The 13754-nt window shown below is 39.5% G+C and overlaps 1 protein-coding gene across 1 annotated transcript; it reads left to right on the top strand.

Moving 5' to 3' along the window:
- Positions 1–10025: 10025 nt before the first annotated feature.
- PDCD1LG2 (programmed cell death 1 ligand 2) lies at positions 10026–13513 on the top strand. Its single transcript, XM_010000651.1, has 4 exons — positions 10026–10092; positions 11369–11728; positions 12766–13050; positions 13353–13513. The coding sequence occupies exons 1-4, from the start codon at positions 10026–10028 to the stop codon at positions 13511–13513; spliced, it is 873 nt and encodes a 290-aa protein (XP_009998953.1).
- The last annotated feature ends 241 nt before the right edge of the window (positions 13514–13754 follow it).

Below are 13754 nucleotides of genomic sequence, written 5' to 3' on the forward strand. Positions count from 1 at the left end.
ACCTGAAATAGATGCTGTAACCATTTTGGGAGCTATGGTTTGGGAATTACTAGGTAATACTGAGCTTCTTCATCTCTTCCTGAAAAGTGATTGGGGATTTAATTAACATAGCTGGCACTACTTGGTTACTACTCATTACTCTTCTGCTTTACCTTTTGGGGATAACACAACTCTTCAGACAGGCAGGAAGAACTCTTGATTTGGACTGCCTTTTTTCCTCATGTTGGGAACAGACGAAAGAGAAGCTTCTTGCTTCTAGCACATGAAATACATCCTCATGTGATTACTTAGGAAGTGCTGAAAGAACATACTCCTGGATCTTGCTTCTCAAGCTATTGCTTTGTTAGATTCTGCTAGGTGCATAGCTTTTTTTGGGTCGTTCTGAGAGTAAAATTATTTATTACAATGCTATTCACAATTATATTTTTTTAATAAAATATATTTTGTTTGTCTTGTGTTTTTCCTGCTCTCTTTGACTTGCAAATAAGTAGTGTTAGCACTACTTGTGCTTTTTTCTGGGAAAATCAGTTATCTAAGATTTGGGTGTAGAATAGTGTCTACACCCATGTAATTTCTCTAATGGCTCCCACAAAGAAGAGATAGTAGAGGTCTGGAATCTCGCTGGACATCGGTGTTGCTTTTAAGTTTAACATAAAAGAGTCTCTTGTGCAATTTTAAGGATTTGGATGCAGGCCTTGGCCCAGGGCTTCACTGCTGGCAGTATTGCATCTAGCGAATGTTAACTTGTGTTTAATACATCCCAACAAGCCACCCTATGTAGTAGGATAGAGAAGTGCATCTCATAACCATAATGGAGCTGGTAGATCTAAGTAAAATAGTCACAATAAAGTGATTTTCAACTTCACTGAAGAGCTTTCATATTCTGATACTGATTCGTGCTGTTTGATTCACCAAAGATGCTACGTAAACTTGAACATCCCTTCCTGCTTCCCAACACTCTTTGCAGCCACAGTCCAGGTGACACTGAAGATCATGGTGAATTTATATTTATTCTTGGAGTGCAAGAATGGCTTAGAAATACTAAGGGCCACTTACAGAAAGAACACTGACCCTCCTCAACACATAAATGTAGTTTCTTATCAGCACATAAGTTGCCTTCTAGACAACCTCTTCATTTTCTGCTTCCTCTTTGAGACTGAAACAGATGTTGCCATGTTGTAAAAGTTAAAGTTTACTCCTTTTAGTTTTTATCAGCCTTTGCAAGGCAGTGCTATTAGTACATGCTTAGTATCACTTAACAGGAGTTGATGCCTTTATCAGACTCCACTGGGCTGCAAGACCTGTTAGATTTCTCTGTTCCTAGCAGGAGAATAGGTAAGTTACTGTTGACAGGGCTGTGCATCAGATGAGTAAGATAATTAAATGAGAGGATACAATTATATTTTGAATTTAGTATCTGAACCTTGCTATCCAAAATGTGAGTGTTTGAATCCCTGAGTTGTTGATAGGAAGCTTAACATTTAGCTACTTTATTAGAAAAGCAGGGTGTGGAGCAGCATTTTTATAAATTTTCCAATGCCATGAGTGGTTTCAGCACAATTACTTCCCAGTCATGACAGAGGGAGAATGCACACCTAACAAAAAAAACAAAACACTTTTAGGTTATGAGAACTAGGTCAGAGAAAATTCTTCCTGATGCTAATACAAAAAACGTAGTTAAACACTGTATTTCTAACAACATTTTTTTCCTTCTGTTAGCCATTTTTGCATGCAACTTTGGTTCTTTTGGGTATCTGGAAAAACAAAATCCAGCAGGAAGCTAGAGCAATAAGCTCATTTTTCTTCCTAGTGGCCAGGCATTTTTATATGGCCAGAAGCACTCAGAAAAGTGTGGTCCATGTACAGAGCATATATTTGCTTATTGGCATTTGTGTTCAGGACTGAGTAATTTAAAAAAATGTCATTATGAGCCAGTCTCATGGCCTGATTTGTGATGTGACATTTAATTCTGTAGAATATGAATACTCCTACTAATAACAATTACAATTAAGAATAATAAAAGAAAAAGAGAATTCCTGCTAATGCCCTGGAGGGCATTTAGTGGATCAGCATGCAAGATGTATGTCCCTGTTCCTTTCTGGCCAAAAATTTAACTTTAATACCTTTGAATGACATGTACCGATGGTGCATCATCCAAGCATGTGATAACCAGCCAAAGGGCAGAGATATCAACAGCAGAACTTCTGCTTTTGCAGATGTTAACAATGGGATTTGTGGTTTTGCAGCATGTTCTCTGTTTCCTTGTCTCCCTCTCCTTATTCCTCTGGTCCTGCAAGCTAGACAATCATCCCAGCCAAGTAATGCTGGCTTCATGAGGTGCCCAAGGCAGATCACTAGCTCGTGGACAGTTGCACTGAGCCTTCTGTCGCTGTGCCCCAAAACACACAAAGAAAACTTATTGTAGCCAGAGCTGGCTCAGAATGAGTAGAAGATGGTGATGGTGAATTTGTTATTTTTTTTTCTGTCAGGTGGAAAGAGAGCAAGGAACACTTTTACTTCCAGAAGAAGTCTCAATACCTGGAGGGAAACTAGACCCTGAAATGCAAAGGATTCCTCAACAAACAAATAAGGAAGTTGTGGATGGGGTAGGCAAGCAAGGCATTAATCAGAAGAGGAACATAGCAACCAACAAAGCAAGGGTTCCCTGAGGAAGATATGCAGGTAGAGGTCTCCTTTGGTAGGACACTGGTATTCTGCAAAGGCATTTGCTGTCAATTGCCATGACTCCAACTGGGACATCCATCTACTCAATGGCAGAAGGTTATCTTCTGCCTTTCCCATCTCAAAATGTGTATGGGCTTCACATGCTTACACATAATTAATATTTTTCAGTCTTTTTCTTTGTTTCACCGTTAATAAATCCTCTAAAAATGTTACTAATGGTAAGAAGTGTTTGCATAAATACTTCTCCTGAAATAGGCAATTTTCTTAATGTGGAAGACCACTAAGGAAACCAGGCCTTTGAGAGTTGATGGCGGATGGAGAGGGACTTAAGAGAAACAGTAGGCATAATCATCAGTAAGGAAGAAATGCCTTAGGAAGATTCAACTTCCCCACTCTAACATACTTAGAAAAAGAACACAGATCTCAGTTTGCTGCCATCTTTTCCCCTTTATTTTACTGGAAGTGTTAAGACATTAGGCAAACTTCATTTTGATTGGAAACTATAGATCAGTCTCAGCTCTGGCCCCGTGGACTTGTCTCTTTCCTTCAAGTTTCCAGTCATTCAAACCATTTACTTTAGACAGTTGCCGAAGAGGTCATTGGAGTTTTTCTGAAAGAAGGTCTGGCCAACCAGGAATTACTGTTTTATATGTCAGGGCTAAGGTTACACAGGAGAAACTTACTGAGGGGAAAAAAAAAAAAAAAATAATAAAAAAGGGCAAAAATGCTGCACAAGGCTACTTACCCTTCAGGGTCTCTACGAAAGCTGGGACATGCATAACTTCTACCCTCTGCAGTATGTTAAAGGATGACCAGGTGTCCAAAGGCTGAGCAGTGCTCTTTCAGCTGGCAAGCCTCTCAGTCTTGTGTTTTTTGAAGGGCCTACAAGCTAGGGAAGGGGGGGCTCGTTGTCGGGGAGGACAATTTTAGACACCATGCTATGATTCTTAGAAATTCTGTGTATCTGCAACTGCCACTGAAGATTATAAAAAGCTGGGGGACAGAAGTTGTTTTGCAACAAAAAAAAATAATAAAAAAAAAAATATATATATATATATTCTGGATTTTCTTGAGATGAATCCCTCTGCACGAGGTAGCAGGAGACAGGATTTCATGGCCTAAGTCACACTGGAACTGTGAGGCAGGCAGTCACCATACATCATCACAAACCAGCCAGAATTCATGTGACTAAAGCCAAAAGCATTATTTGTGTGGAGAGGAACTAAATGGAGACAAAAACATATGTATATCCAGATATATCCAAGAACCCTGGAAAGAGACCACTGTATCCTCTTTTTATAACTCTCACTTATGGTGTAGTCATAAATTAAAAGATAGAATGATGAACTGAGTATGGAAGTACATAAATAATACCTAGTAGCAGTAAAATTCACAGAGACATCCATTGGTAAGATTGTTTAATAGAATAAAGAATATAGAATAGCTCTGATAGTTGCCTAGTCCAACATTCCACTCAAAAGTGGTTGCAACATCAGGGGGAATTTAACTTATGTCCAGTTTCTCAGGCTTTTCTCTCTCAAGTTTGGTATACTTCCAAGGATGTAGATTCGCAGGATCTATGGGCAACAGTGTTTCACTGCCCTTATTATGATTTTTCTTTTTTAATGATACGGATCCCAGTGAAAATTACAAGGAAATGTGTTCTGCAAATTTTAGGTAATCTCTTGAGGAATTCTTTAAAATTACTATAATGAAAATCAAGAAAATGTAACTTGATAGTTTCATGAATCTTAGTAAAAGCAGAATTTGAGCATATAAATTCTACAGAATGCTTTGAATACACTTGTATGGGTGCACATTCTCAGCAATAGAGTGTTGAAACCAGAGTACAATAACCATGAAGCATCAAAATGAAACTGGAACTGCTCACAAATTCCTAAGAAACTTGGTGGTTTCCTTTCGGCACAGTCACTTCTTTTGTGACAAAAGGCTAATAAGATCCGCCTATGAGCTGTGCTATTCATGCATGTTCTAAACTGAGCATGTGTTGGGTAGTTGCTGCTATCATGCGGGTAGGATAGAGCTACTTGGAAAAAATTCCAAAATCTTAGCTGTTACATGAACCTGATTCTTCAAATGACCGCATAAAGAGCTGATGTGAGTATAACGCTGCTAAAATGTAAATTTATATTTACTGTATTTCTGACTGATGGGTTGCAATCTTTCCCCCCTACATTCTTAGTATTTGCTTAAATGATGTTTATTTTCAAATTATTGGACTATGGCTGTGAATGCAGATTAGTGGTCTCTGTCTCTGAATGGGAGATAGGGTAAGCTGCAGATCTGAAAACACAGACTATAACTTAAAACCCTGGAGAGTAAAGGGTTTTAGAAGCTGAACCTACCTTGCAACTCAATCTTCTGTCACAGGCGAAGGCAGAAGAGTGGTGACAGTGAGACTCTTCAGCTTATGCATTGGGTTGGTGCTCTTTGTAAATCTCATTCTGAACTTCAGGGAAAAGGTGTAAGGAGAAAAAAAAAAAAAAGCTTTAAATATTCATATCTGTATGTTCCTGTTTAATTTCTTTTGTTTGTTATAAAACCCTACCTGCAGATGACAGGTAGTTCAGCAAGTCTGGGGACTTTCACCTCCTGCATTCCCAGAAGAAACATGGGCTAGGCAGAGGAGAACTTCTTGTGCTCTTCTGAAAAGTCCTTTCTGTAGAAGCTGGAGAAATGAAAAAAAACCTGCACTGTATTGTGCCAAAGTATTAGCCTGTATTGTTCAGTGCTACTGCTACAAGCTGAAAAGCAGATGTTCTCTAGAATGCACATAATTTTGACTGTAGTTAATTACATTTTCTGTAACAAAATTTCAACACAACCTTAACCTAATATGTATAGAAAAAAATATTTAAAATTGAGTTTGTATTAGAATTATTGTATTCGATGTTGAACAACAACAACAAAGAAGTGACAGTGAAAAGATACAACAGGTGACAGAGAAACAATGCAGGGAAAGTGAAAAATGACAGCAAGAGTGAGCAAAGAAGGAAGTGAGAAATCATATCTCTTCACCTGAAAGCCAAAGTGAGACAGAGAGCAGACTGAAACAATGCAAATAAGCTGTGACAGGTGATGTGAACATCTGATAAAAAGCAATGGGCCCAACAGAAGATTGACTGAATGATGAGGTGGACATCAAGGGACTTCAATAAAGGTGCAACAGCAGAGAAGGAACAGCAGGTGAGAGGCTGTGTGGGTGGGATGGGTTGGAGATGATGAGGGCAGAACGCTATGTCCACAGGAAAAACTGAGTCAGGCCTGAGAAATAAATCTTGGAACATATGTTCTCTCTGATAGTGAGTCATAGAACAGAAGTAGTTCTAATGAAGATCTGCTTCTTTGTTCTTTATTCTCTGACCAAGGATTTCCACCCTTTGTTTTTTTGTTTTTGTTTTTGTTTTTGTTTTTACTGGATCCTCCACTGAAAGGGGAATCAGTTTAGTCATTTTATGAGGAGGTTGAAATGGAGATATGTTTTTGCACATGTGAGAAGATTGGAAGGAAACATTTGAATCTGCAAAATGGGTGGAAGACAAAGGAGCTTCACTAACAGAGACAGAAAGCAAACAGTGACTGAGACCCCTGAGTCTTTGCAGTGTACGTATGTGTATGAGAAGATTGTCTGTTTTCCAACAAAACAAGCACAGAACTCAGTTTCATACAGGAACATTTGAATTACATCAAAACAAACTAGCCTAGGCACAAACAGTTGTACAGTCACATGAGCCTGGTATTGCTTTGATGCTTTCTTTGGATCAAAAGGAGCCAGGTAGGATGCCACATCTGCACAGCTTTATTGCTTCTAATATTCAGATGAGTTTGTTTTCTGGGGCATTACATTGCTTTTTGTGCAGGCACTATCTTTGCAGTGTAAAAATACAAAAGCTGTAGATGAGAAGGCATAGGAGAGGAGGGATCTGTGCTGATGTCTGTAATGTGTGTATGGCAGTAGCAGAACAAAAGTGTTGAATGTAGGAGTGAAACAGCAAAATTGCTGTTTCAAAACTATAACTAAGTCCATCAGCTCTGGATTCTTCTCCAGTCTTTCAGATCGCCTATAATACCTTGTTTCCTGACGTGCACTTGACAGTTTGTGTGGAGGAGGACATAAGCTACCTGTCCAGCCTGGTGAGGTTACTGTTCTCCTTCCAGCTGTGGAATGCAATGTTCCCACTTTCCTCCAGGAACATTGTGAGCACACCTGTGTTATACCTGCTCCCACTGAGCATGATCACATTGCAAGTGCTGCCAGTGCAGTAACTTGGTCTGCAGGGAAATGCAGTACAAACAAGGGTCTGTTCACAATACCTACTTAACTTTAAAAGGACTAAATACCCTTTGCTTGGTCCTTAAATCCTTTGATCTTTCAGAAAGAAGTCTGACCAATTATTGGGAACTTCTGCTCTTTGCTGGGTGAAAAACTGGCTGGATGTCTGGGCCCAAAGACTTGTGGTGAACAGAGTCAAATCCATTTGGCTGCTGGTCACAATTCTTCCCCAGGGCTCAGTGTCGGGGCCAGTTCTCTTTATCAATGGTCTCAATAAGGGGATCAAGTGCACTTTCTGTAAGTTTGCAAATGAGACCAAGTTGGGTTGGAGTGTTGATCTGCTTGAGGGCAGGCAGGCTCTGCAGAGGGACCTGGACAGGCTGAGGCAAATTGTGCGAGGTTCAACAAGGCCAAGTGCTGGGGTCACGACAACCTCCAGGCTTGGGGAAAAGCAGATGGAAAGTGCCTGGCAGAAAAGAACCTGGGCTTGTTGATAGAAAGAGCTGAAAATGAGCCAGTGCATGCCCAGGTGGCCAAGAAGGCCAACGGCATCCTGGCTTGTGACAGAAATGGTGTCATCACCAGGACTGGGTAGGGATCACCCCCCTTCACTCCTCACTGGTGAGGCTGCACCTCGAGTACTGTGTTCAGTTCTGGGCTGGTCTCTGCAGGAAGAACATTGAGGTGCTGTAGCAAGTCCAGAGAACTGCAACCAAGCTGGAGAAGGGTCCGAAGAACAACTGTTAAGATGGGTAGCTGGAACAATCATAGCAAGGTGGTGGTTCTGGAGTGTCTGTACTAAGGTCAATTTTTAATTGCGATCATTCAAATTTTTAGTCTTGGGACACGAATCTTCAATGGAATTGTTACAACTCATAAAAAGCGGTGATGTTTTTTTAGATGTCTGTTGCAAGGGTTTTCATTACCTTAACACTCAAAGGTTTATTCAGCTTCATTTTCATAATCTCACAGCACTGTACGACAACTTGCTTTTTCTTCTGCAGGTTGGTCTGGGAAATGAATTTACTGAGAGGATCTGAATTGCTGTTGAAATGTGACTTCCTCATGTTCTCAGTTGTGGATTTCATTTCCTGACTTTGCTGCCAGAACTACCAAGTGCTGATTTTTACAGTGCAGTATTCCTTTGTTACATCCTTATGCAGCTTTAACAGACAGGTAATGAATACTCTTTAAAAATGGCCTTTTGTTTAAAGGAAAAAAAAGTGCTGTGCACAAACTTGTTAGGATTGTTGTGTGCAAGGACACACTTTTTTAAAAAGTCCCATCCCCTATATTATGCAAGATACTTGCTCTGTATTTGCAATGTACCCCAAGGTACACAAAGAGAGCAGATCAACTCAAGTGTCCCACATGAGGCTAATCCAGGGATCTAAATATTGATGTGAAATATCATTCCATTATTTGTTAATTCTTTCCCTCTTTGTCCACCTGCATCTAGGTTGTCTGAGTGGAGAAGTAAACATAGTAGGACATTTGAGTACAGTAAATTTCTTTGTAGTATTAACTTGAAACACTGTGGTGGCTTTGTAATGAGTGAAATTTAACCAGGCTGCCAGGGCAGTACAAGATCTTTGTTTCTTTATCCAAGAAATTGTGATAACAATAATGATATGGTTTATTAGCTCCTTTCTCATATAGCTAAAATAATTACAATTTATCACACATTTAGTAGTAGCATCTCAGTCAGTGCTCTGATAAGGTCAACTAGCTTTAACTTACCTGTAATAAGTCTCCATACTGCAGTTTGCATATCCACATCTATAGCAATATAGAAGTCACATTTAGCTCTAACATCAGATGATTAAGGTCTAAATTTTCAGAAAAAGTCCTCTAATTTTGGCTGCTAACTTTGATAAAGATTGAGCCTAACTTTCAGAGGTACCAAGAGCTCGAAAGTGGAAGCCATCAAAAAAATGCAGCACCTGAGAAAATCAGAGCCAGAATGGTTCAACCTGAGCCACAAATGAATAGGGAAATAAAATTTTAAAAAGTCTAGTTCTGGGGAAGTTAAAAATTGCTCCATCTCTTCTTTACTTCCTTACACCTATTTCTCGATCTTCTTCCATAATTTTTTTCAGATTATACTATGTATATAGTATAATATGTATAGAGCTGAGCGTGCTCTATTAAAAGTAATTCTTCCTTATTATTTATGATCTCATTATTTTTGTTATAAATGTCATCCCTGATTTTTGTTTTTGTTTTCTTTTTAGTTATATTGATCCATATATGAAAGTACGAATGATAGTTTACTTGTTATAGGAACAGGAAGATATTTACACTAAAACTAGACTTTCTCCTTTTTGCATTATTTCAGGGCTGTTGGCTTGCTGTCAGTAATGCACATATAGGCATCGTACACGTCAGGCATTGTCACATGCAAAATGAAAGAATTAGCAGAACTAGGAAGTTTAAGATTCTAATCCATTTGAAGCAAACATTAATTTACCCATTCCAAGATTTCCAGTGCCTCACACTGAGTTTCAGGTATCAATGGGTCTTGAAGTTAAGAACTCAGACAGTAATTATCCTCAAAAGGGTATGGAAGGAGAGATGAAACAAAATCAGCATTACCCATCTTGCAAGCTAGATAGGCGGTAGTGCAAGCATTTAAAAAGCCTGCTTGTGCATCTTTATGAAGTTCTCCTCCATATGAGAAGCCAACTTCAATTGTATTTTATTATTCATGGATAGAGTTTCAATGTGAACTTCCTGTAAAAGCACAACCCTCTCAGACTGTTTAAGACCGCGCAAGATATACATCCTAAAGCCTCAGAGGTGAAGTTGTTCACGTGATTTTTTTACCTTCATTGCCACAGGTCAGTGGCTCATATTCCGTGTATATGTGTGGGTTATTTTCATCACGGTTTCCCTTGCTTCTAGTGGTAGTCCACCTTTATTTTTGCAGATTTTTAGCTGCCACAGCCTTTGAAAGCTAGCATGGCTCCAATCCATCTCAGCAGGAGAAGGCAGTTATCGTAAATCCTGAAGCAATCCTTTTTTTGTTTCAGATCAACCTGAGAAAATGTTTCAGATCCTCACAACACTGTTGCTGGAAATGCAGCTCTATGCAGTTTCAGGTGAGAGAGAAACTACCTTTCACTTCCACCAGCATCCACCAGGCAGCAAACCCTGCAACTTTGTTGGGCACAGGCCCCAGCACCCCTGCTGACCCCCGTGTGAGCAGCCAGGGGAGCCCCTGCTTTGCAGCTCCTTACGGGAGGCACTGGGTGCTAATGCAGCACAGAGCAGGTGTCTATCACTCTCTGCAGCCGGTCTTCTTTCACACAGAGTGTATTGGCAGCTGAGGGGCCCAGCATCAGTAGCCACAGCTATGAGAGGGAAGATGACCGAAGCAACCTAAGCCAGCTCTAAATTAGAACAACCTCAGTGAGAGACAGAGTGAAGTAAAACCGCATGTACCCCCCTGACCGTGTCTGTAACTTGACTAACCCAAAAGAGACTTCCTTTTACATACTTTTCCTCTTGTTATTGTTGTATTGAAGTGTATAAACAAACATTGCTGAAAGGAATGGAAACTTTCCATGTAAGTATTTAATAAACACATTAAATAAAAGGAATGCATAAACAGATGCATGAACTTCTCTTTTCAGTGTCACTATAAGTACTTCTAAGTGCTTCTCAGTTAAATCTACCAATGTATTGTACATCTAATTTTTAAAGTAGTAACAAGGTATATTGAATGATGTGGCATAAATAACTCCCTTATCAAGACACTTGGAAATGCTACATTTTCCATAACAGTATGAATTTCAGATCTACTGAATGACTAGGAAGATTATTTTTATATCCTTTCTGTAGTACTGTTGCATATAGCTCAGAAGACACATGGGATCAAATGATAGTCCCATGTTCCCAGGCTTGTGGTGCATAGCAGTTCTCCCAAGATACACATGCTTATCCATTGCAATTCTATTTGTCCCACAGGAGTTACGCTGGATTTCCGCTTTGTTAAGGATAATGAAATTAGATTTACTACTTCCACAATTAGCTGTTGCTTTTACTAAAACCCTAGGAAACATAAGATACAATCAGAGTTTCATAGAAGTGCTTTCTGTATAATCACTGACTCAGCCTTAAGCTATTTCTAAAATGTGAAAAAAAGCGCCTTTGCTCATTTTGTTCTTGTCTTGCAGACTTATCAATACAGACTATAGATGATTTGCTAAAAATACTACTGACATGGTAAAAATTTTAGTGTGAATAGTAGCTAAAAATGCTTAGAAATTTTAGTCAAACCAGTAACCATATGCCTGACTATTTGACATCTTTTTGCCCAAGTTTTAAGAAAATTAGAACACATCTTATTACAGCAAATTAATCTGTTTTCTTCTCCTATTGTAGCTTTTTTCACAGTTGACGTTCCTCAACACCTATACGTTGTAGAGTATGGGAGCAATGTGACCATGGAATGCAGATTCCCTTGGAACAGCTCGTTAGACCTAGGACTACTATCTGTTGTTTGGGAGCAAAAAAAGCAGGACCAACTGACATCCAAAGAGGTGTACACATTCCGCAATGGGAAGGCATTCCCTTCATCCCAACATCAGGACTACACAGGAAGAGCTGCACTTCTGCTCAGTGAACTGAAACTGGGACGAGCTATCCTTCAGATTACCGGCGTGAAGATCACAGATGCAGGATCATACCTTTGCCTCATTGGGTACCAGGGCGTGGACTACAAGTACATTACTTTGGAAGTAAGAGGTTAGTGCCTGAACTGGATGTAGGTGTCTATCCAGTGAAGTGTCTCATTACACTTCTGTGGGCTTGTAGAGATTGATTATTTTGGAGGAAACTGCTGCTAATTCTTTCACCAGCTCCCTGTGCTCAGCCCCTAGGTGATCCAAAGCAGTTGTTTTACTGCCAGCTAGTCTTCGGTTCCACAGTCAGCTGAGGTTTTCCAGGAGTGACCTTTGCCAGAGAGAATGACTGCTCCCTTCATTCTTCTCCTTCTTCCTACACCTTCTCCTCCAGTGACCTCAGCCACTCCCACCTCTCTCTTGACCCCTTGTCCTGTTGGGTCACCTCTGGCCATTCCCAAAAGTTTCTCAGTTTCATTTACTTCTGGGCCATGCTGCAAATACCAAAGTGCCTGGGAACTCCCTGAGTGACAGCAGCTCCTAAAGCAGGGACATGATTTTCGGTGGTTGTCATTGGACATTAGTAATAAAGGTGCACCTTGAAGGATAGCACGATAGACCTTTGAAAGGTCTCTGGTGCTTCCCACTGACTGCAGTATGTCCTTGTGATACAAGGCAGCATTCATTTCCCATCTAGCGATTTAAATGCTGAGCTTGGTTAAATGCAAAAACGGATACAGATAATTTATAAGACCCACTTTGGTTTTTCTGAACTGTTCTCACAGAAATTCTAAGTTCATTTTGTACTAATATGATGAAAATACTATGCTTGTTTATAAGCTATGGGAAAACAAACATTAAAAATGGCCTTTTTTGTGAAGTGGCATATTCAAAAAGTGGAACTAGAGTCCCACTTGCTTTCTCGGTGTAAGAGGAAAGGCTGTGTTCAGTGTCACTAGCTGCCTTGTATAAAGAAGTTCTGGCACTGTTGGCATGAGAAGGCATGAATAACAAATAATGAATTGTTCTACAAAACATCCTTCAACCTTTCCAATAAGTGTACTTCAGAGAAACTATGGCATTAAAGGTAAGGAAGGAAAGTGAAGTGGGAAAATGGCTATTGCTGCATAAAGTAATTTCACTCTGTTTCTTCTTATATAGCACCCTACAGGAAAATAAACACTCAAGTAATGAGGAAACCAGGTGAAAATAAGTTTGTTTTTACATGCCAGTCAGAAGGCTTTCCCCTGGCAGAAGTTTTCTGGCAAAATGAGAAGAACTTGAGTCTCAGTGGATTTGCAAATACCACTTACACGCTGACTGCAGATGGCCTCTACAACATCACGAGCATCGCGACATTCAAACCAAATATGAGTGAGAACTACAACTGTGTGTTCTGGCATAAAGAGCTGAATAGGGAAACTTCAGCTCACATTTCTGCTTCAGGTTCGTGTCACCTTCTCCTTGTATGGGACAGGGAGAGTTTGTACATACCTTATATCCTATGACCCATCACTGGAAATTGATCCTAGAAAATTATATAATATTAATGCTCTGGAAAAAAAAACAACCAAACGGTCATTGTTTTGTTAAAGCTTCTTATGGTAAATTTGCAGAACAATGTATTCATAAAATTAGTATTTTTTGTTACAGTCAGATCAACACTTTGGAGAATTAGAACAGACAACTTCATAAATGATATCTGATTCATAAGTTATGAATTTACTTTCTTTTCATGTTTTCGACAGCTTTTATGAGTACACAGTTCAGTGGACAAAAATCCCTGGTCTTGTTCATCGTTCCTACATGTGTGGTGGTGGCTGTCCTTTCCTCTGCATTAATAATCTTAAAAAAGAGAAAATCATACGAGAATGGGCAATCCAAAAAAGGTACATTCTACACCAAATAGTGGATCTTTTCACTTTTTTACTTTCCCTGTAGCACCTTTATGGAAGCCTTAGTAACTCTAGATAACACTTATGTGACTTTGGACTGCTGTTTTTCACTACTACAGGAACAGTGTAGCTACAGTATGTGACATAAAAGTTTTATTTTCAATCTCCATTAAGGCTATATAACTAAAACTGTATACTGTACTGCACTATTATGAATAGTGTTTCTTTCCTTGATCACAAATGCAATAGTGATCT

This window comes from Chaetura pelagica, unplaced genomic scaffold (genome assembly GCF_000747805.2).
Source record: "Chaetura pelagica isolate M959 unplaced genomic scaffold, ChaPel_1.0 scaffold596, whole genome shotgun sequence".
NCBI lineage: Eukaryota > Metazoa > Chordata > Aves > Apodiformes > Apodidae > Chaetura > Chaetura pelagica.

What these genes read in the sequence shown, in the direction of transcription:
- PDCD1LG2 (XM_010000651.1), top strand. Translation starts at nt 10,026, where the DNA reads ATGTTTCAGATCCTCACAACACTGTTGCTGGAAATGCAGCTCTATGCA. An exon ending in AGTTTCAGGTGAGAGAGAAA is followed by an intron (nt 10,093 to 11,368) that starts CTACCTTTCACT and finishes CTATTGTAGCTT; the next exon opens with TTTTCACAGTTGACGTTCCT. An exon ending in AGCTCACATTTCTGCTTCAG is followed by an intron (nt 13,051 to 13,352) that starts GTTCGTGTCACC and finishes TGTTTTCGACAG; the next exon opens with CTTTTATGAGTACACAGTTC.